At 44.9% G+C, this 23,014-nt stretch overlaps 1 protein-coding gene across 8 annotated transcripts in view; it reads left to right on the forward strand.

Moving 5' to 3' along the window:
• Fryl (FRY like transcription coactivator) overlaps window positions 1–21,384 on the forward strand; it is a 232,418-nt gene extending 211,034 nt beyond the window's left edge. For 7 of the 8 annotated variants that reach the window (XM_038321732.1, XM_038321751.1, XM_038321741.2 and 4 more), the window contains 9 exons: window positions 442–606; window positions 6,147–6,394; window positions 9,384–9,591; window positions 10,436–10,585; window positions 11,310–11,408; window positions 14,667–14,735; window positions 18,003–18,113; window positions 18,962–19,152; window positions 19,303–21,384. In XM_038321732.1, coding sequence (XP_038177660.1) covers window positions 442–606; window positions 6,147–6,394; window positions 9,384–9,591; window positions 10,436–10,585; window positions 11,310–11,408; window positions 14,667–14,735; window positions 18,003–18,113; window positions 18,962–19,152; window positions 19,303–19,561 — 1,500 coding nt within the window. In that variant the 3' untranslated portion in view covers window positions 19,562–21,384. Of the gene's footprint in view, window positions 1–441; window positions 1,186–6,146; window positions 6,395–9,383; window positions 9,592–10,435; window positions 10,586–11,309; window positions 11,409–14,666; window positions 14,736–18,002; window positions 18,114–18,961; window positions 19,153–19,302 lie in introns of those variants that run through there. The other variant, XM_038321772.1, reaches the window with a different exon arrangement.
• The last annotated feature ends 1,630 nt before the right edge of the window (window positions 21,385–23,014 follow it).

Raw genomic sequence — 23,014 nt, forward strand, 5'->3', positions numbered from 1 at the left:
AGCTCAGACAAAGCATAGGGTTTGATCTCAATTGCAGAGTGGTACATACCCAGGAGGCGGAGGCAGAAGGATCAAAATACAAGGGTCTTTGGTTTCAGAGTCTGAGGTCTGCCTGGGATATATGAGCATCTCTCCCTGCTCCCACCCCAGAAAAATAGGATGATACATGAAAAATGAGAATTTTGGCCCAAGGCTAGTATAGTTCTAAATAGCTCACCACCCTTTCCCTGGGTTTAGTTAGCCACAATTAACCTTGGGCATGCGCCATCATGCTGAGGGATTAGCTGCTCCCATTCTGCAAACTATTTCAATACATTACTAGGTGGGGGAGGGTAACTTTTGGAAATCCCAGAAATCCTTTCTAACTAAGCCCATCAGATATTGGCGACGCGTGCTGTTTCCTGTGACTGTCACTGCTAACGAACGCATTTCCCCTCCCAGCTGAACAGCGACTCTGTGGCGGATGACCTGATGCCCGAACACCAGGACCTGCTTCAGTCTCAGGACTCCGCCAGCAGCAACACAACCGAAGACGTGCTGCAGATCAGAGACGAGACCCCCAGTTTGGAGGCCTGTCTAGATAATGCTAGCAGCCAGCTGCCTGAGGTGGGGAGCCACGGGGCTGGTGCATGGCCAATCTAGGCTCCCTTCAGCACCCCACCACAATCCCTTGCTTTTCTTCCCAAAGAGTTTTCAGCTGACGTGCTGCTAATGATTTGATTTGTTTTCAGTATTTCTAACCTGTTGGGTTGTTTTAAACAAAACTGTCCAACCTGGTTGGTTGTTTTTTTAGTTTTGTTTGTTTCTTTTTCTTCTTCTTCTTTTTTTTTTTAACAAAGTTGACATGTCAGAAACAGCCTACAGGTTAAAAATAATGTCAAGTGTGTCAATGAGCATTTTGCGCTGCGGAGTGTGACTTGGTTACGGCACAAGCGCTTCTCTGGGGACAGCAGGCATTGCCTGGGACGCTGTGTTTCTGTGAAGGACTGCTTCCCTGTGTCCCTCCCCTTCCCTTTTGCTTTGTATGGGTTTCCTGTGATTGGTGCTATGACTGGGTTAGGACCTCAGGCTAGCTGTGTTAGCAGCTGGTTTAATGAACCTTACCAAAGGACTTTGGAACCACTAGTATGGTTTTTGGAAGGCCTGTAAGAAGTAAGCCAGATTCCAAGCTAATGACTGACCAACATAAGTAAGTATTAATTGTCTTAGTGTTGTTGTTGCTTTTTTAAAGATGATTATACTTTTTTAAAATGTAATTATTGCCATAGCTCTGTGAAACATGCTTTCTGCTCGGTAAGTATTAGAAACCGATGCATTTTTGTCTGTTAGTGAAATTAACGTAGTTACGAGACCTCAACTGGCACAGTTATTAGTCTTTTGTAAGGCAAAGTCTTGCTACTAAGAAAAGCAGGCTGGGAATTGGACATGTCTGGACCCTCTTTAACGGTGAACAGATATATTTTGCAATGGAGGCATTTGGCTTCCTGAACATGGGTCTTTGAACTAATAGAATGAAGATGTAAATAGCTCAGTCAAGTATTCGTTGTGGTTTCACCAGGTGCCAGAGTTTCAGCAGGAGGCTAGGAAGAAAGGCGATGATTGAAAAGACACTTGCAACGTGCGTGCGTGCGTGCGTGCGTGCGTGCGCGCGCGCGCATATTCACATACACCATTTCAATAGGAACTCACTATGTTGAAGGACTTGTGGACATCCAGAGAGTAATAAACTGGTTTGTGGTGGGGACAGAGATACAGGAGAGGTTTCAGATAGAGGGGTAGCATGCCGAGGACATGGCATGTAAACTAACACGTTATATTCAGTTCAGTGTCCTGGAGAATAAAACAGGTGGAAGAAGAGGGAAGTGAGCAGAAGTGCAGAGGGTCGGGCATGGTGGTGGGGAGCGCCATTCTCAAGACTTAGACAAGCCTCGTCAGAGAGTCGAGATTGTGCGGATGTTCCTTTCAAAATGGGGCGCCGCTGATGAGCACTTTCATAGCACCCTAGGTAATCAGTTTGAAAGGAAGCAAGGCCTCTGTGGGGTCCCTCTTTTGGTGCTTTCAGTTCCTGACAGAGTGACCTCTCATAGCAATCATGGCAGAAGCACAAACTAAGCAAATCTGTTCACCATGGCCTTAAGTGAAACAGTTAAAAAAAAAAAAAAAAAAAAAAAGGAGAGCAAGGTCCTGCAGTCCCCTTCAAGGGCACCCCACAATGACCCAGTCCCACCTTCCTATAGCGTCACGTGGGGGAGCAAGCCCTTATCCATGGACCTTTAGGAGTGTATTCCAGTCCCGAAGCACAGCAATACCTATGCCACAGTAAGCAGTGTGTTGGAGCCTAGAGATGAAGATGCAGCATAGGTGAGCATGCATTCATCCATTTATCCTTTTTGGAGGCAAGATCCTATTCCGCAGCCCAGGTCATTCTTGAATTCTTGGCAGCCCTCATGCCTCAGGCTCCCGAGGGCTGTAAGTAAAGGTGTGAGCCACCTTACCCAGCTTAGCCAGTGCTAATGAGCGCCTGTCCCATGCTAGACACTAGTCTAGGATCTGGGCGTATAAAACAGGCAGCTGGTGGCATGGAGCTTAATTCTAGCAGAAGTAACAAGCAGGTAGAAACAAACTTTAAAATTGTGAATTATATCTCCAGAAATTTAACAGTAATGTGGATTTGAATGATGAGAAAGTTAGCCCCAGAACAATCCCATATACATATATGTAATCCTATATACATATATGTAATCACAGATACATATATGGGATCGTTGTCTGTTTCTTGGCTGTTTTGTTTGTTTTGATTTAGAGTTTTTGATTTTGGGATGGAGTCTTACTGTGTAGCCTAGGCTGGCCTAGAACTCACTGCCTCAACCTCCCGAGTGCTCTGATTACAGTCCTGAGCCAGGCTTCACCCAACAATATATAACGGACAAAAGAACTTCCTTCCTGAGCACCGAAAAGTCCCTGAGGGCATCTTTAATACCAGAAAAAAACGCGCTTCGGTTTACCATTTTTTTTTTTTAAACAAAGGATCCCTTCTCACTGTAGGACGAGACCAAAAGGGTTAAGGCAATATCATTTCGCTTACAAACTAGCTTTCGTTCAAACTGCCAATCAAAGAATAGCTCCTCCAGAGGAGTCCCAGCACAGCCCTGCCTCTGCTAGCTGGGCTGGCATCACGTGTTTGTCCATGTGTCTCCAATACAGTGTCCAACATTCCTGAACCACCCTCTAATAAAAAGAAACATAGGTTTTAAAGTAATTTCTGCCATTATTTAGTTAGTTTTATATGTGAAATCGTTTATGAATTAAAAGAACAAATCTATGCAAAGCTTTGTCTGAAGATTTTAAAGTGTGCTGATATTGGGGTGGTAAAGGGAGTGTCTTACTGTTCTGTTGCTGTTCTTGGTCATGAGATACCATAACCAAGGCAGCTTATATAAGGAAGCATTTAATTAGGAACTTGCTTAAAGTTTCAGAACATTGGTCCATTATCATCATATGGGGAGCAAGGCTGCAGATGGCACTTGAGCAGTAGCTGAGAGCTCACATCTTACCTGAAAGTTCCAGGGAGAGAGAGAGAGAGAGAGAGAGGGAGAGGGAGAGACAGGGAGGGAGGGAGGGAGGGAGGGAGGGAGAGAGAGAGAGAGAGAGAGAGAGAGAGAGAGAGAGAGAGAGAGAGAGAGAGAGGAATAAGTTGGAACTAGAATGGCCTGTGCTTTTGAAACCTCAAAGCCCACCCTCAGGAACACAACTCCTTTAACAAAGCCACGCCCCCAACTGGGAACCAGATATTCAAATACATGAACTTATGGGGGCCGTTCTCATTCAAACCACCACAGGAGGCATATCCTGGAGAAACTTTGTAACTTCTCTTTGAAAACAGCTCACTAGAGGCTGGAGAGATGGCTGAGCAGTTATGAGCATATGCTGCTCTTCAGAGGACCCGAGTTCAGTTCCCAACAACCATGGCTGACAGTCCACACCCTGGTCCATCAGTAACTTCTGCTTCAGGAGATCCAATGCCTCTAACCGACCAGCGCACCCCTCGCACCAAAGCCTCTAACCCACCAGCACACCCCTCGCACCAAAGCGTCTAACCCACCAGCACACCCGCTTGCACCAATGCCTCCAACCCATCTGCACACCCACTCACACGTGCGTGTACCCACATACAGACAAACACGCCTACACAATACAGAATAGTAAAAGTAATCTAAAAAATAACTTCCTCTCTGATCTCTTCAGGGCACGTAGTCTTCACTTGATTTCATTAAAGAAACCTTCAGTCATGAACCACAGAAAACTTTACACATAGAAAATAGACCTTTAAATGTAGCAAAATACGTGTGTGTGTGTGAGTCATAGAGTGACTGTAGAATTCAAGGCAATTGGAGTCTCAGAATCTGCATGTAGACAATGAAATCCATTCTTCTAACCCAGTGCACTACTTAATGAAATCTAGGAGAGTTGTTATACATTCCCAGTGTGCACTGAATAATAATATGGCAAGCAATAGCCAAATACAGGTGCCCGCTAACGGAAAGCGGGACTTCCTGCTGCCGTGTCTGGGTATGTAGCACAGTACACTCAACTGATACAGAGGGGAAAACCATACCAGTAAAGCTGTAGATGTGAGGACATTTCTAGCAGTGTTAGATAAATTATCTTTCCAGATTACTAGGTCTGTTTCTCCCATAGCCAGGTCTTTAAAACGTAACTTCTGACGGAAACTGCAGCTGTATTGAGTATAACCCACTGGGATGACTTAGGTCCTGCTCTGTGAGGTCAGGGTTCACTGCGCACCACACATCAGACCCATGTTCCTTAATGTACTTCCTGGTTCTCTGCTGTATTCCTTGGCCCTTGAGATCTTCTGGTGTCTTCCCTCAGGATAGCATCCCTAGTCGCATTTCTCTAAGCCCACGGCCGGCTGTTTCCTTCAGAGACTGGTCTCGGGCCCCAGACCACCATGCTCTTCTCCCTCCTCGGTTGGGTACCAGCAGGCGTTTGTATGTGGCTGGTGCTGTTTACCATCTGCATTCCATATGCCAGTGTGTGCTGTTGCCATTTGCATATTAGCCTAAGCCCGTTATAAGATTACGAACTCATAATTAAGAATTAATTTGTAGCAGAGCACCTGTCTAGAATGTGCTCGGAATTCTTTTCAGAAGAGTGAATTAGGACCCGGGCTAATTCAGGGCTCTAACTTCTGCTTGCTTTTCACAGCCATAAAAGAAAGATTAAAAAGTACTACAAATATAAAGTGACGATGGTCTAATGCTGAAAAAAAAGCTCATCTTGGCTTCTACACCGGTGCTGTTGTTAGTCAAAACTCTGATCCATGCAAGTTAGAAATGAATGTTGACACCATTATGATATATACTTTGAACGCGTTTTACTTTTTTAACAGTGGTAGTTGGTTTATTTAGCCGGTGTCCATTGGGTTTCTTCCCCTTGGCAGTCATGACAGTATCCGCAGCATGGCAACAGTGGCTAGGAAGAGTGGGTCTTAACAACCGTTCATTCTATCGCATGAATTTTCATGATTGCTCGTTTGCTGGGGGTTAGGGACATGCAGCCATTCTTGTTTAATAAATACACATGGGATCCATTTAATTTCAAAAGCGAACGACCTAAAGTTTCATAATCTTTGGTGAACTGTATCTCAGCCGTGAGGCTTTTCTGGGTCTCAAAGCTGCAATGAGCTATTGTCTTCTTACCTGAAGGCAGGTCTCCATATTACAGACAGCAGGAAAGAGAACACGGTGGTTTGCGTTGAGTCTATGACTCGTGGGCAGCCAAGACCCATATTACCAATGGATTCAGTCTTGAGCCTACCTATGGCCAGAATTTATTGTGTTCTGATAAAGCAAAAGGAATGATAGGTAGTTCGAATAAGAGAGACTTTATAGTAATAATGCCAAGTTCTCTTCTATAGAGATATAATGTATATCATTCTAGCAAAAAAACAAAAGGGAAAGAAAAGGTGGGACATTTTAGAAGACAATTGAATGCATTCACTGTTCCAAAACTGGGCAAACTGGACAATTTAAACAGAGACTGGGACCTTGACAGTCATCTTTTATTGCATTGATAAACTTCCTGTAGTGTTGTTGAAGTCTGCTCAAGCTGCGATTATTTTACAGGATACAAGTTCAGTATTAAAGGAGGAACATGTTACAGCCTTTGAAGATGAGCGGTCATACATTATGCAAGACCAACAGGACCAGCTAGTGTGTCGAGGGATTCTTGATTTAGAAGAAACTGACATGCCAGAGCCTCTGGCTCCTGAGAGCTACCCTGAGTCCATCTGCGAAGAGGACGTCACCTTGGCTTTGAAAGAGCTGGATGAACGATGTGAGGAGGAGGAGGCTGATTTCCCTGGGTTGTCCAGGTGCGCATGGTCACAGAGAGTAATGAGTCTCTGCCTTGGCCCCACTCCTTCCCAATGTGTCCCTCCCCCACTCCCGATTATGAATTTTGACTAATTGGTATTTAGTCTAATCATACTCTCTTCATTTATATAGATAAGACACGCTATGATTTGTTTGTCCTTTCTTCCTTCCTTCCTCCCTTCCTTCCTTCCTTCCTTTCCTTTCCTTTCTTCCTTCCTTCCTGTTAGTATCCATACAAAGTAAAAGCAATCCTTGACACAACACTTTAAAAGCACACCACATGCCTATTTGGGCAGAGCACCAAACAGCCAAGTGTTAAAATCAATAGTAGAATGAGTTTCTGGGTTACTAAAATAAACCTAAAATAATTCCAAAATGTCTCATCTGTCAGGGGTCAGGTGCTAAGTTAGATTACTGTAGGATGCCCAAGCTGCCACTTGATGGTACCAAAGGATGACATGCTGCTCCCCTCAGATGTTTCTGTGCTGCACATTAAACGTATATCATCAGAATGGGAAGAATTCCCAATCAAGACTTTGCTTGTGGATTGAGTAATTATTACATAAGTTCTTAAAGGAAATCCTGGTGGCTCTTAGAAAGTTTGCACACCAATCAGTTATATGATCTAGATTAAGATATTGTCTAATGTCTGTTATTTATGACCATTTGTGGTTCGCCATGAGATTCCTGGTAAAGTATTTAACTTCACATGTTCTATAAGTATATTTATTTTTCTATTGCCAAAGTCAGCGCTCTTGACGATGGCTAGTATTTGAAACTAATATTTAATGATCAAGTATTTTAGTTTTACAGAAAAGCAAAAGCTTGATGCTTAATGTGATAAAGAGTCATAACACAATGTATCCTATTTTTTAACTCTCAATACATATAGAATGTTTGCCTGTATCTGAACGTATATATACAAATGTTCACCCTCTTGAGCATGCCTTTCTGATTGTACCAGTCTGACTATAAGGCCTGCGCAGTCCCATACAAGTTTAGGCTTACGGAATGCTGTAGGGGAAATGGTCAGGCTTTTGGCATCCTACAAGGCTAAAACAAAGCAGTTGACTTTGGTCCGTTTCTACAACTGAAGTTTCTACAACCGAACAGAATGTTGCATGTCTACCGAGCACACAGGTCTAGGGTGAGACACATTTTGTTCAGTCAATCACTTCAGAGATTCTTTTATAAGGTAAAAGCTTATAAAATGCTTCAGGTGAGTATTTTGATATGCTCAAGCCTTACTCGGGTCTCCAAGAATTTCATACATGAATACCGCCTGTATGTACAGATTTGTACCCCGCCCTCTTCCTCCTTCAACTGTTTGCTCCCTTCCTCTCTCCCCCCCCCCCCCTCTCTCTCTCACACACACACACACACACACACACACACACACACACACACTGCTAAGAATCCACTGAGTGCTGCTCTTATGTATATATGTTTAGGGCTGAGCATTTGGGATTAGATATCCTATAGGTGCTCGTCTCTGAAGAGATGGCTCCTCTCCATGTGTTCAGCTATTGATTGCCTGTAGTTCATCAAGGGGTGGGGCCTTGTGAAATTTCCCTATCACACCAGCATGGCTACTGGTGGTGTTATGTGGGTTTTAGGCAGCCCTTCCTGTTTAGGTCTCATAGGAGCAGTTTCCCTATCAAGCCTAGAAGATACTATCTAGCAATAAACGTCCTGGGCTCTGGCACTTCAAATCTTTCCACCCTCTCTTCCTTGATGTTCCTTGAGTCTTAAGTGTAAAGTTGCCATCTTGTAATAGGAACCATTCGGTAACCTATCAAGACGACGGGTAACATTTCTCTATGGAGATGTGTGAGTCATACTGAGACTGACAGGAACATAACTTTGCCCTTTTCCATGGCTGAGGTTTTATGACTGTCTTCATGTAGGAATGATATATTCCCAAGGTGAAACAGCTACCCCTTCCGTCCACACCCTTGTCTGCTTTTTGCGAGGCACACAGAGGTGCTTCTGAAATGACTGAGCTGAGTGTATGCTGTGGCTGGTGGTGTGGGCTTTGGGCCTGTGGTCCAGGGTTCAAATCCTCACCTTTCCTATTAGCCCCTCAGCCACATTATCTGATCTACTAAACGTTTTGTTTCTTCATTTGCCAATGAGGACAGTAACAGAATCTAAGCCTGACAACTCTTTGTGAAGCCCAGTCCTTGATACAAAAGAATACAACCAAAACTTTCTCAGTGTGACCACTAACAAAGGGCTCTTCAAAAAGGGGAGGGGGGAGTATTTCAGGACTAGAAAGACAGCTTAGTTGATAAAGGCACTTGCCCCAAAACCTGCTGACCCAAGTTCAAGTCCCAGGATCCACATAGTACAGAAGGAACCTCTCCCCATGGATTGACCTCCCCACTCGTGTGCTATGGCATATATGTGAATACACCTGTACTTGCATGCACACAAACACACACACACAATAAGTAGACAGACAGTTGAAACTAAATGCATAAAACAAAATTATACAAAGGAATCCAAAGTAGATCACAATGTGAACGCACTCTAGTCCATATTGATTGTGTGTTTCGAGACAAGGTCTCCCCATAGTCCTAGCTGCCCTGGAACTTCCTATGTAGAGCAGGCAGGCCTGGAACTCACAGAGCATCATTCCTCTCTGCTTCCCAAGTGCTGGGAATAAAAGTGTCTGCCTCCGCACCCTGCCCTAATCCATATCCTCTGTGGACGGAACTAGTGTTAATCCAGTAGTAACATACTGTAGACTTGGGCTAAGATAATTGCTTGAAATTAAAGAGTTCTAAAACAGGAAGGCCCTGCATGTGTTTGTGCCAGCCTCGGAAGTTCAGGCTGCATTCTCTAAATGTGCGTGCGTGTGTGTGTGTGTGTGTGTGTGTGTGTGTGTGTGTGGGACTAAGAACAGTTTCTGTTGAATGGGACACGGTGCTGTGAGTCGGTTCTTTTCAGGCAGCATGCTGACTACCATGGGTTTTGTGTCTGCAGTCAAGAGGAGGATGAGCAAGACGGCTTTCCAGAAGTGCAGACATCGCCTCTCCCAACACCCTTTCTGTCTGCCATAATAGCGGCGTTTCAGCCAGTGGCTTACGAGGACGAGGAAGAAGCCTGGCGGTGCCATGTCAACCAGATGCTGTCGGACACGGATGGGTCATGTGCGGTGTTTACTTTCCACGTATTCTCAAGGCTGTTTCAGGTCAGTGGAGGTGAAGGTGTCTGGATGCACATTCCAGTGATCCGGTCAAGTGAGGCTTCTCTGCTTGACCTCTCAGGCTTTAGTATTCTTGCTGATTTCCTTTAGCAAACACTTAGACGTTTCTATGAAGGTAGAATTCTCTTAATTTGCAGCATTGCATGTATTCCTGGTGTGTTTCTCAGTTGCTAGCGCAGATGTGTGGGGAAGGAGAGAGCCCACGGCACAGAGATCCCAGTCCTGCTAGCTATCTGCCATCCTCGCCTCCTATGCCAACTCTCTTGCCTTGGGGAACCCAGCCAAGCACTTCGCACCGATGTTCTCAGTGCACTCCAGCCTCCAATTTCCTTCGTGTCTTTAGTGCTCAGGGGTGGGAGCTTGGCCTTAACCTTGGTTTTGTTTGTATTCCTGCCTTCCCAGTGATAGCGGCAATTTCCCACGCTCATCCAACAGCATTATACACACATGTGGATGCGCATTGGCTACTTCCTACACCCCGCTGGTGGACCACTCCCCAGGCAACCCCATAACCCCCTGCTCCTGGAGGCCACTGCATTCATGCTGCTGGTCCTAGCTCTGCAGGCCAGGACTCCCACACTCAAGCAACTTTCCCACCTGACCCTCCCAAGTAGCTAGGAACACGGGTGTGTGCCACTGCACCCAACCACATTAGCTGTCTGTTGGCATATCTCCTAAAGAAATATAGAGGAACCTTGTAGATCTGCTAGTAGAATCCTGTATGTCATTCTAGTAATTTCAGTTGTGAGTTATCCTTCTTCACATGAAAGCGGGAAAAGGCCTTTTTTTGTTTTATAAAACACCAAACTTCTCGTGCTTTGCCTTGTAGACAATTCAGAGGAGGTTTGGAGAGCTAACTAAGGAAGCAGTGGGCTTCCTTGGTGAGAGTCTACAGCGCATTGGTATCAAGTTTAAAAGCTCACTAGAAGTAATGATGGCGTGTTCCGAATGCCCCACCGTCTTCGTGGATGCCGAAACGGTAAGCCAGGCATGATGGCACACACCTGGAAATCCCAACACTTGGGAGGCTGGGCTAAAAAGCGTGGAGAGTTGGAGGACAGTCCAGAGTATTTAATAAATTCTGAGCCATCCCCCTCTCTGTAACAACACAAAGATGGCTGCATGGAGTGGTATCATTCATTTATTGGCCTTTTGTAAAAATTCTTTCAAAATTTTCAGTTTTGAAACGCAAGGGTTTATATCTTAATCTTGATATAAATACAAAATGGCATTCTATCCAGGCATGGTAGAATATTAGGAGGCAGAGGCAAGTAGAGTTCTGAGTTCAAGGCCAGTACAGTGCACATAGCAAGCTCCAGGCCAGCCAGATCTACACAGTAAGACTTTGTCTAAAAAAAAGAAAAAAAAAGCCATTCCACTGTCTGAAATGCTGTCTGAGGCTTGGCTAATCCTGCCCACTCCCGATACATGTAAAACCCAGAGGGAGGAAGCTGAAAGGTGTGTTCTTTTCTGTCCTCGAATAGAAAATGGTAGATGGCGAGACCTCTTGTCGCAGAATATCCAGAGCCCTTTGGTCTTCCCTCCATTGCTACAAGTAGTCAAGGTTAGACAGCTGCATGTTTAAAAGCTTCAAGGACAGTGCCTTTGAGGTGTACACTGGCCCAGCAGCGGAGCGTGTCCAGTAACCAGCTGGCAGCTATTCCATGACCTTCCAAGACAGATCAGTTTGTCTGCTTTCACAGCTGATGGCGTGCGGTTTGCTGGAAACACTCAAGTTCAGTGTCTTGGAGCTGCAGGAACATCTGGATACCTACAACACCAAGAGAGAAGCAGCCGAGCAGGTCGGTCTCCTCCACACACCAAAATCGTTGACCTGGGTGCAGTGTACCCCAGACGGACGCGCAGCTCTCTCGCTGGCCTCTCTTCTCTGTCCAGAGAACTGCTGTGTTTGGCTTTTAGAAAGGAGCCTAAGATCACAGTGGGAGACGGCAGCTGTGCGCAGCGCAGCAGGAGGGGTGAGAAGTGGTGTTCCAAGTGACAGTGCCATCACCATGGTGTTAGGGTGGACAACAAGCTTGGAGTAGATTACAGATGTCGCCTGCTAGGAAGTTCCTCGTTCTAGTTAGCCATTTAAACACTGGCCCGGTTCCCTAAGTCAGTCCAGCGTGTTTTCAATTGACAAATGCAGAAAAACAGCAGGGGGCGGGAGGGGGGTTTCTCTGGTCTATACTCCTTTCCAGCATAACTGGAAAGGCCTTGTAACTGACTCTATTCACCAGAATTCACAAGACACTGAAACTCCCAGGACAAGCTGGAGAGGCCTTCCACAGTGTCTGCTTCTGCCACCAAACTCATCAGCATATGGGAAGCTTTGGGAAATTGCAGGAGACTTTGACTCTGATCCCTACTACTACGGGATGACTGGCCACATAGAGGAAAAGAGATGCATCCCAGCTAAGAGCCCACAAGTCACATGTAGGAGTAAGGCCTGCTTGGAACTTCGAGACCCTGGTCAAACCATCAGATAACCAGAGAATCATGGCTGATCCTAGTTAAACAAAAAACAGCACATACATTTATCTGATATTGGTTACGTGCACAACAAATAGTGTTTTCTTTTCATTGTTATTTTCAGCCATTACATGTGAGGGTGGTTGATTTTACAGCAACAGGTAACTGCTTTCATGAGGCAGCATCAAATACACCAGAGACATCTGCTAATGATCTGCTAGCCCTTCACCCAGAAACCTCAGACATTACCGGGAGAGAAAGGAAAGGCTGTCCAGAGGACCAAGCTATGTTTCATTTTTGTGACAGAAGTCCCAATTTTTGTAATGATATCATCTATAGAATTAATGTATTTGAGCTGGGCGGTGGTGGCACACGCCTTTAATCACAGCGCTCAGGAGACAGAGGCAGGCAGATCTCTGTGAGTTCGAGGCCAGCCTGGTCTACAGGAGCTAGTCCCAGGACAGGCTCCAAAGCTACAGAGAAACCCTGTCTCGAAAAACCAAAAAAAAAACAAGTATTTGAAAATCAAACATCATAATAACGGCAATTCTAAAACGTGTAGACATACACACAATATATTTTATATCCATATATATATATATACATATAATATATTTTATATACATATATGTATATGTATATAAAATAGTTTGTGACTGCACAATCTTCTTGACCATAGGGTCAGGGGCTAAGGGCTCCACCACTGAGATTTACACCCCCCCCCCCCGGCCCCAACTAGTATTTGTGGTATGTGTTCAGTGTTCTTCTGTCCTCTAGGGATCAGATGTCATAGATGCCCTCGGGTGGTAGCCAGGACCTCGAAGTCCCAGAAGGCAATGAACATTTATCTCCCCGGCACCATGAGACTATAAACTGATTTTTCTTCTAGCACCTTCTCCTACACTTGATTAGCAGAGCAAGGGCCCCAAGAGGAAGCTGCACAGACAGTCTTCAGTGTCTCGGCCCTCGGTACCCCACTCTCACTGATAACTGCATGTCACGGCCCCCAGAAACCGTAGGGCATGAACCTGTAGCTACCACCGTCTGTCCACCCTCTGCAGCAAGGGACAGGTGCAGGGCTCACTCCCGTACTTCTCCGAAGTCCTGGCTGATCGTTCAGTGTCTGTCACTGTCCTTGGACAATTGCTTGCTGTACATAATCTGCTCTGCCCCACTTAGAGCCTCCACACAGCTACACTTTCACCCTCATTTGGGCAGAGAAAGAGTCGGGGGTTCTCTGTGGCATCTGGACAGGCTGGCGCAAGGCTAGTAGACCGCCACAGGGATCAGAAATAATGACATTAGTGTTCCCTAATGCTAGATAGGGTGTGCAATATTAATAGGCAGTAAATAATCACCTGAAATAACCTTTTCCATTTTACTAGTTTACTTGGATAAGCTGGGCAAGTAGTTATGATTCAGTGTATATGTATCTTAACAGATTGCATGAATAGAGATGAACGTCTAAGTTCCATGGTGTAGGTGTCAGCTGGATTTGGCTGTAGTCAAGAAGTCTGCGGATAGCTTCTGACAATGACTGTCACCAGCCATATCCTACCAGAAAGGTTTAACATGTTTTTATTCCAAGATGCTGTCAAGAGAATAACCCAAGGGCCAGTGTTGTCTGGGTGATTGTGATAGAAAGGGCAGAAGGTCAAAGAGATTGGTTTCTGAGACAATTACCATTTCTAATTTTGATTCTTTGCCTGTAGATTTTAAATATCTAGCACTAAGATGTTTTCCAGGGAGCTACTTAATGGGCTGGTAGTTTTGCTCAGAGGAAGCAGTCTGAAAGGTTGATATGATTACTTAATAATTTCACACACACACCCCAAAAACAAAACCGCAGAACTTGACAGCGTCAACTGTCACAGCCCAGGAGCGTCATCTGAAGGCCCCCAGCTCTCACTCTGGAGACTCTGGCTCCACTTTCTACACATCCACAATGCCACTTTACTTTAAATTAGTGTCGACTGTAAGAACAGCCCCCGGGTAAAGAAAACCCACATTTGGCTTTGTATCCAAAATGCCTCAGAGATAGCATGCTTGTCATTAGTTACCATCCGAAGAGAAAGAAAACAAATAGAAACAGGATTTAGATGGATCTTGGTTTCTGTTTCACTAATTAAAGTTGGCATGCATCTCCAGAGAACTACATTTCAGATGAGCAGACAGCCCTAGCTCGTTTTTTTTTTTTTTTTCTATAAGTTGCCTTTATTAAACTGACCAAAGGGAAGGTGGATCTTTCATTTTCCGCATCTCACATTTAGACACAAAGGTCAGGGAGAAACAGTGAAGATTTCCAATAAAATCTACGAAGCGAAGGGTCCTGTGCTATGGGACACCGTGGTTCTCAGGAACACTGATTGTGTCTTTGTTAATAAAGCCAGGGCATGCATCTTGTTGTATCGATCCCTTGTTTGTTCCACATAGATGATTGGCCTGGGGTGGAGATAAATTCTGTCAACAGCCAGTGCTAGCCTTTCAAGTCAGTTTCTGGTTTTGCATAGACAGACCTGTTGTAATGCTAGTTACATTGTCCATTCTGTGATGTATTGAAATGTATTCACCCTTACTTATTCCCATAGTGGTTAGAGAATTGTAAGAGGACGTTCGGTGCCAAGGACGACATATATCGGATAAACACCAATGCGCAAGTAAGTGTCCTTTCAGCTGGGTGATGGCATTGGGCATTATAAAACGACATGTGTGCGCGATTGATTGTCCTTACTCGAAGTTCCTAGAAAGAATGTTTGTAAGCCTTTTTCATTTTGGTTTATCAGAACAATCTGTCTGAAAGTTAGGTTCAGTGAAATATTGGCTTAGTAATGAAAACTTCACTTTAATAAAAATGAGCAACCAGCTTGTGACTAAGGCTTAATAACACTGAGCAGATAAGCTTGATGGGTATCTAGACCGTCTAGTTCCATCTGCCTCTTAGAGGAAAAAAATGGTTGTCCATTAGTATTCTGTGGAAATACTTCCTGTCTGGCGAGAGAAACCAAGCCTAGAGCAATGTGCTCTATATCTCTATTACTCTAACTGTGAAATTGTGGTTCTGTTTTCCTCTAGTTGTTTCAAGCAGTAGCAACACAGTTTCTTAGAAAAAGGTGCGTCCATAATACATCTCCCCCACTGGGGAAGGTGCGTCCATAATACATCTGCCCCACTGGGGAAGGTGCGTCCATAATACATCTGCCCCACGGGGGAAGGTGCATCCATAATACATCTGCCCCACTGGGGAAGGTACGTCCATAATATGTCTCCCCCACTGGGGAAGGTATGTTAAGACCTATGTGCTATCCCAGTGGGAGAAATGTCATACTAGGAGAAAGCCTTCAGCAGCTCGGCCATTTCCACACCTGACGTTTGAATTCCCATATTTTCAACTCCAGTTGCATTTATAATAGTGCATCTTTGCAAAAGTTATACTAGTATAGTATCAGAATGAAACCTGGAGAAAATCATAATTTAACTATTAAGCTTTTTCCGGCACAATGCCAGCCCATAATTTCATAATCCTCTCCTTGCAGCTCAGTGAAACAGCCCCTTCATTATTCCCACTTTTGAAGATGAGGGAAGGGAGGCTCAGAGGGGCCAATTTATCTAGTAAATAAGTAATAGAAACCAAGATTCAAACATAGACAGGTAATTCTAAGCTCTGTGCTATTTTAAAGGCAGATTAAAGTCACGAATAGAGAAGAAATGAGGCAAGATGGAAGTTTACTCTAGAATTGAGTCCAGTGGGGTTTAATGATACCTACGAGCATCGTGTAAGCTAGGTGGAGATGCTGGGCGGTTCTTATAGACCTTCTACCTGTAAAACAATTGCATAATCTCTAAGACTCAGTTAGCAGCTTGAGATGCTCTTTTGAGTGAAACACTTAAGGTTGATTTGTGCCTCCCCCTTCCTTACACGTCTCGTGCCGCCTGTGCCTGTGCGCCAGTCTATGCAAGCTGCCAGTAAATGTTTGTTTCATTCACTTAATAAAGACAAATCTATCATGCAAATATCAGTGTAGTTAAAGTGTGTATATGTGTCCTCAAGAACTGCTCTCCGCTCATCGCGGCCAGTTCTGGTGGTCCACAGCTGTAGAGTTTGTGCCATCGCCTGCAACCGCAGTGACCGTGAGCTTTACCCAGGCCAAACTGGCACCACTGGCGTGGACGTGTGCGATCGGTTCCACGCAGCACACTCACAGGAAGGAGCAAGGAGATTTAAAACCTGAATTCCCACCTGAAATAAACGAAATGAAATAAAAACCTTAGAAGTAAAACCTCCTGCTGTTTGACATTTGGATTGTGCTCTGCTAATGTTACTGGGGCCACTGTTTGCATAATTTATGGTCAGCTGTGTGGAGCTAAAGTTCACCTTTGCTTAGCAAATCCTTTCTAGACTGACAGGAATAAATGTAATTTTTTTAAAAAAAAGCCCTTCAGAGAAGACCTGAGAAAAGCAGTCCTAGAAGCTCCGTGTCTGCACCGACAGTCCTGTTTTAATGCGGTCACTCTTCATCCCAAGCTTTTCACCATGGGTCTCCCACGCATCGTCTCCACTTGACTCAAGCCTAGTTAGGTCAGACTTTACGTGACATTAGATGTGGACTGTAAAACACACCGCTCTCAGTACTCAGGATGAGTAGACAGCCTGAGGTCTAGGTGGAGACTGACAGGCAGGAAAGTCTAGAATGAGCCGCAGCAGAGAGCCTGCTGCTGGGTGGGGTAAGTATTTTCTTCCTATGTAAGATTAGAAGCCAATTCAGCCAATCCTTTGGGTTAAAATAACAATCATATTCATTTAAGAAATGGTATCACAGTTGGGTTTGTTGAGAGAGGAACAAAAAAAATCCAGCTCAATGGGCATTCGCAACAGCTAGGGCTCCCAAGATCACTTTGTTCTGTTTTGTGGCTTTTATACAAAACTAAACTATAACAAATCAATCTTATTTGCCAAAGGGAAACCCTATAAATGTCTAGGAAGTGGTAGTTTGGAAATGGCCTCAAAGTGTTCTTCGGGATATGAGTATGTGTTCTTCAGTTTGCGTGGGGCATCTGTAACGGTAGTTACAATGGTTTCTTACACTAATTCTTGATCTTTTTCTCTTTGTATTTTTTTGTGACCCGATCACCTTGCTTAGCAAATGGGAATTCTAGCAGTAAGTGGCCTGTCTTGATTTATAGATTCCTTATCCTTGTGAGACAAACTGGTTTTCATCTGCCATGTGTCCTCTTGTGACCTAGCAGTGTGTGCTTCGATTTTACATAGCCCTGACCCACGACACGTTGGTCCTGTGAAATGAAACAGTGGGACTCTATAATAAATGTGCACATGCAGCCAGCAGTCACATTCTTTCTATGCCTGTAATTCGCCATCGCCCCCTTTACATTTCAAGCTGTACTGTCAGCTTCATAGTCTCTCTCATCTGAATGAGGTCACCCGGTGGTTTTCCTAAAGAGGAGTCCGTTTCTCTAAAAGCCCCCCTTCATTTTGGTAAGAGGATACCCAGTTTCGCTCCATGCCGGCTGACAGATGCATCGAGAGCCTCAGTGAGCTCAAAGCCCACATGTGCATCTGCAGATTCTTCCCATCCTCAACTTCAAACGCTTTAAATCTGCGTTGAGCCCTCCCCTCCAAAGCAGCCTACACATTGCCTCCTGACACTGTCTGTCCGGTGTGAACATGTGCTTCCTACTAAAAAAGGGGGTGGTGTAACTAGCGGCAAGCCTTGGTCCCTGAATGCCAGCCCCCAAGCACCTCTCCCTTGCCTCCCGTCAGCTTCACACCGTATTAACTTGCTTACCGCAGAAGCACAAAAGCCAGGACGATTTTAACACGTTTGTGATGTTTCCCTGGAAGTGTGCTGTCTAGTCAGAGCCGCGAAAAGGAGCCCTGGGTTAACCTCAGCCCCGCTGCTTACTTCCAGGAGCTGGAGCTTTGCAGGCGGTTGTACAAGCTGCACTTCCAGCTGCTGCTCCTGTTCCAGGCCTACTGCAAGCTCATCGGCCAAGTGAACACCATCAAGAACGAAGCAGAGGTGAGTGCCACTGGGAGCCCTAAATACATACGTGTGAGTGTGCGTGCATGTGTGTAACGTGTGCTTATGTTTCCCGTCACAGTGCCTAAGGTCAAAAGCCGCTCACACTGAACGTTTGCTTCAGTGGGTCAATTAGCTCGTGTTCAGACTGTAGTAAACAAGAGAGCTGATGGCCCAAGGTTTGGTAGCAGATACAAATCTACAATCAAATATAAAGCTTGCACCGTGACATCCCTAACAGTCCCTAGCATCCCTCGCCTGTTTCTGGAGTTGTGTGAATGCCCGAGACATTAATGCAGAGGTTAATATATAGAGTCACAGTTACTGACTGTAATCTTTTTTTTTCCCCTCCTTACATTACTGACACCAAAATTGTCATTGGGAAAATGGTCAATTTTTTAAAATTATGTATACAATTTTATATATATATGTGTGTGTGTGTGTGTATGTATTTGTGTGTATATATAGATATATGTATATAATGTACACATAGACACGTATTTATATAAAGTGTCCTGAGTAAATAACCTTATAAAATACACTTCCCTTCACTGTCCAAAAGCAATTGCAATCTTCCAAAATCTAGTATAAACATTTATTGCAGCCCAGTAGCTCCAGCTTATCTCAGCCTGGTCTAGGGACACATGTTCTATAACACCCAGTGCTTAGGAAGTTGAAGCGGGAAGCTTTCCAGTTCAGAGTAGCCTAGGTTACCTGAGAAGACACTTTTCCCGGTTTTCTTTTTTTTTCTTTGGTAGCTCATGTTTTATATCCCTGCCGAAAACTAGGATGTTCCTACCAAGAGCTGACTGTAGGAGTCGATCCTTAAAGACATGCTTGTTTCACAGGTCATCAACATGTCAGAGGAGCTTGCCCAGCTGGAAGGCATCCTCAAGGAAGCTGAGGCTGCTTCGGAAAATGAAGAGATTGATATTTCCAAAGCCGCACAGACCACAATAGAAACCGCCATTCATTCTCTGATCGAAACTTTGAAGAACAAGGAATTTGTATCCGCCGTCGCACAAGTCAAAGCTTTTAGGTGAGTGGGCAGACCACACAGCGCTGAAGTGTACTCACCGACAACAGAGACCAGGAACTCCCTGGGCAGTTGTGTTGACAGGTTTTAACAGAAAATGTAGCTTACAGAGTCATGACATAACCTCAACACTCTAACCTTGTGTGTTTCCAGGACCCTGTGGCCCAATGACATCTTCGGCAGCTGTGAGGACGACCCCGTGCAGACACTCCTCCACATCTACTTCCACCACCAGACGCTCGGCCAGACGGGCAGCTTCGCCATCGTCGGCTCGAACCTGGACATGTCAGAAGCTAACTACAAGCTGATGGAGCTGAACCTGGAGATCAGAGAGTCTCTGCGCATGGTGCAGTCACACCCGCTTCTAGCACAGGCCAAGTCGGTTGGCAACACCGCGAGCACTGGATTCTGAACAACTTCCCGTACTCGAGAGAGGGAGTGAGCTGAAGACGATCAAGATTGTTAACCAAGCACCTTGTGTGAACCGCGGGGTTCACTGGTAACTCTTGGCAGCACCTTCAATCGTAGTCTACTAACGTCAAATTGTCAGAAACAAAAGCCTGAAGAAAAGTTTCTAACCGCTTAACCGCTGCCGGTACCTCCACAGTAACTGTAGGAAGGAGGATTTTTTTTTTTTAATTAACATATGTGAAAAAAGAAAAAAAAAGGGCTAAAAGTGATGCATACAAGTACATTACTCTGGAGAAACGAAAAAAATCCCGAGGATGTTTGCAATAACGGCCTCCAAGACACTGCAGGGCGGGGAATGAGGCTGGAGTCGGGGCCAAGTCATCGCAGCTGAAGACCCGCCGCGCAACGCCACTTGGATTCCTTGCTGTCCAGAACTATGACCATCCTGTCTGACAGACAACAGACTTCACTTGCAAAAACCATTGGGTGTGGGGTTTTGTTTTTATTTTCTCCCAGTGTATGGGAGAAGGGTTTTGGGGGAGTGTGTTTGTGGGTTTTTTTTTTTTTTTTTTGGTCTGTATAAGGAATTATGTGTGTGTGAGTTGGGGTGTACGAGTGTGTGGCGGATGTCTGGTGACAGCTTCTCAGAGCATGCCTAAGAGAGCACTGCGAGATTATTTTTGAAGAAATTTTATTTTATTAGATCTAACTCTTCATAGTGTGTAAATGTTAGAACATTTTAATAATATTTTAAAACTGGGCTTTTCCAGTGTCTCAAAAAAAAAAGAAATAATATATCTGTTAATATTATTGGACTCTGCTGCTCAGCTCTCTGATCAGTGCTTCTGTGGATATTGTTGATAACTAACCAAAGTAGATGCCTGCAGAGACTTAAAACTGTAAAATAAAGACGTACGCTGCCCGTCAGCACTCCTCATTAGACAAGTTAACTTATTTTACTCCATAATTATTATAGACACTGCATAGACTAAAACCTGTATTTTTCTTGTACATCCGTGCCACGCGCTGTTATACCAGAGTACGAGTACAAAGCTAAAGGAGAGGTTGTGGTCACTGATGGACTGTTTTCTGCAGGCTCTGGAGGCTGCAGACTTCAAGAGAAGAGATGCAAATGACTTGTGTGTTTATGCAGGACTCAACTTGTTTCAGGCTAAAGAAACCCTGGAGCTATGGGGGAAAGACAGAAAGCCTGAAGACTGGCTCCCAAAACACGCAATATACTTCTCCACTGTCTAAGTCTGTAGCATAACACAAACTGGATCCTCTGCCCTTTTTTTAAAAAAATAGCATTTTGTAAAGGCAATGAATGTAGTCCCACGACTCCTGATTTGAAAGGAACACCGTGTATTTTTTATATGCATCTCTTATCCACTGTGACTTTTTATTTTCAAACTGGGCTCTGACTTCAGAGTTTGGAATGTAGAAATGAATTGCTTAGCTCTGCCTTTTCCTGGGGGCGAGGACCCGGACAGAAATGCAATGATGCTCAAGTGCATTAATCGAAGGCACTGTGCACGCCGTTGGACTGCCTGGCCATAGTTCTGTTTCCTGTAAGATTCCAAGACTGGTCACAGCACTCATAATCACTGTATTTTTTGACCCAGATAAAAAAAAAAAAACAATTATTTTAATGGTGTTCTGGTACTGTAAATGGTGTCCTTTAAATTATTAATAACTTTCAGGTTGGGGGGCAGGCACAGGGTGGTGTCCAGAGACACACCACACTTCACATCCCCTCTTCCGTTTCTCTCACCCTCCTTACATCCTTTTTGTTAAAAATAAAAACAAAAAACAAGCTTTGTAGCTGTTGCTTTGTGTGGTGTTTTACGAAAAAGAGAAGAAAGACAGCTATAGAGGGCCTGTCGCCTGCAGAGTTCTCACGTGTACTTTCACTTGAAAACAGGCAGAAGTTAAATTGACTACACCCGTCTTTGAATACTTTATATGTAACTACTCTGGTGACGTAACAAGCAAAGCCGCCTACAAAAGTAGAAAACAGACCCATGAGGGCTGTCTCCCTACAATACCCACACCTTCCCTCTCCTCTCCCCCCAGTCTTCTGCCTTGTTGCATTTACTAACAAAAGGTTAATCAGCTTTTTATTACATTGAAAACCCAGCGTTTGCTGCATTCAACCCTCTTCACCAAATTGACCATCTGAAATAGGAAAGAATCCGCCCTTTTTAAATAGTTATGGTATCTATATGGCGGTCTCATGCTGCTCTTTAGGAAGCCCAGAGCACAGCAGCAGGATTTGGAGCTGGGCTCCACTGTAGTGACCCAGAGGGTTGAGCTGTTTGTGAACCACCAGCTACACTGGCTGGAAGCATTGCTAAGGGACCTTTTAGGAAAGATCACCACCAGAACAGTGAGCTACTGTCACAGCTCCCACCGACCCTTCAGGAAAAAGAGGCCATAGTGACTATGTGGCTCCCCCCCCCATCCCCGCCCCCACCCCTCTCCTCCACCCCCACCCCATCTGTCAAAGTGGCAGCATCACCTACACTTCAGGAAAAAGCCCATAGTCACTACGTGGCTCCCTCTCCCACCCCCAGCTTTCAAAGTGGTCTGTGGTTAATTTTGAAAAGTTAAGAATTACACAGTAAACAATCCTCTCCATATGCAGAGGTGGTATTGGGGGTGGCTCCTGCTAGCTTTTCACTCTGTCTCAGATCTGATGCTCTCTAAGCTTTGGGTTGCATGCATCAACAATGTTCAGTATCCGAGTGCCTACATTCTGATCCGTGCCAAACAGATCCTTGGCAGCTGCCCCGGAAAGTTAATGACAGTTAAACTAACGGATGACTTCACTACCACCTTAGCAGTCAGGGGATCTGTCTTTGGACTCACTGCAGGTAGATTTCTTAACGTCACTCATTCCCTTGGCAAGTACTTACTGAGTACATGTTCTGCGTATTGCATCCCACCCAAAGCATGGGAGTCGACTGGGTTGCCTTTGCTTGGACCTGGTCCCAACTAAGAAGTCACCCATGAGCACGCGTGAACGCATCAGTTTTGACCACGCAGTTCTTAACGCGTACTTTTCACCGCCACTTTAGTCCCTAAAAGTCCTTCCCTGTCTCTGGGTACCTGGGGCTTTCCTTTAGAAGGCAATTTATCCTCACGGTCCGCTATCCATAACACACCTTTAAAATGTTTTAGTGGGGGCTTGCGAGGTGGTCAGAAGTTAAGAGCACTGGCTACCCTTGCAGAGGACCCAGGTTCAGTTCCCAGCACCCACATGGTGGCTCTCGTCTGCATCTCCCATTTCAGGGAGATTCTCTGCCCTCTGGTTGCCTCCTCAGGCACCAAGAATGCATGGAGTACATATCACAAGCAGGCAAAACACACATACACATCAACTAATAAAAAAACCTTTTAGTGCCTACACAATGGCCAGTCCCAGGCAGGGCTTGGAATGTTCCCCGGTCTG

Source organism: Arvicola amphibius, chromosome 1 (assembly GCF_903992535.2).
Source record: "Arvicola amphibius chromosome 1, mArvAmp1.2, whole genome shotgun sequence".
In the NCBI taxonomy this organism is placed as follows: Eukaryota; Metazoa; Chordata; class Mammalia; order Rodentia; family Cricetidae; genus Arvicola; species Arvicola amphibius.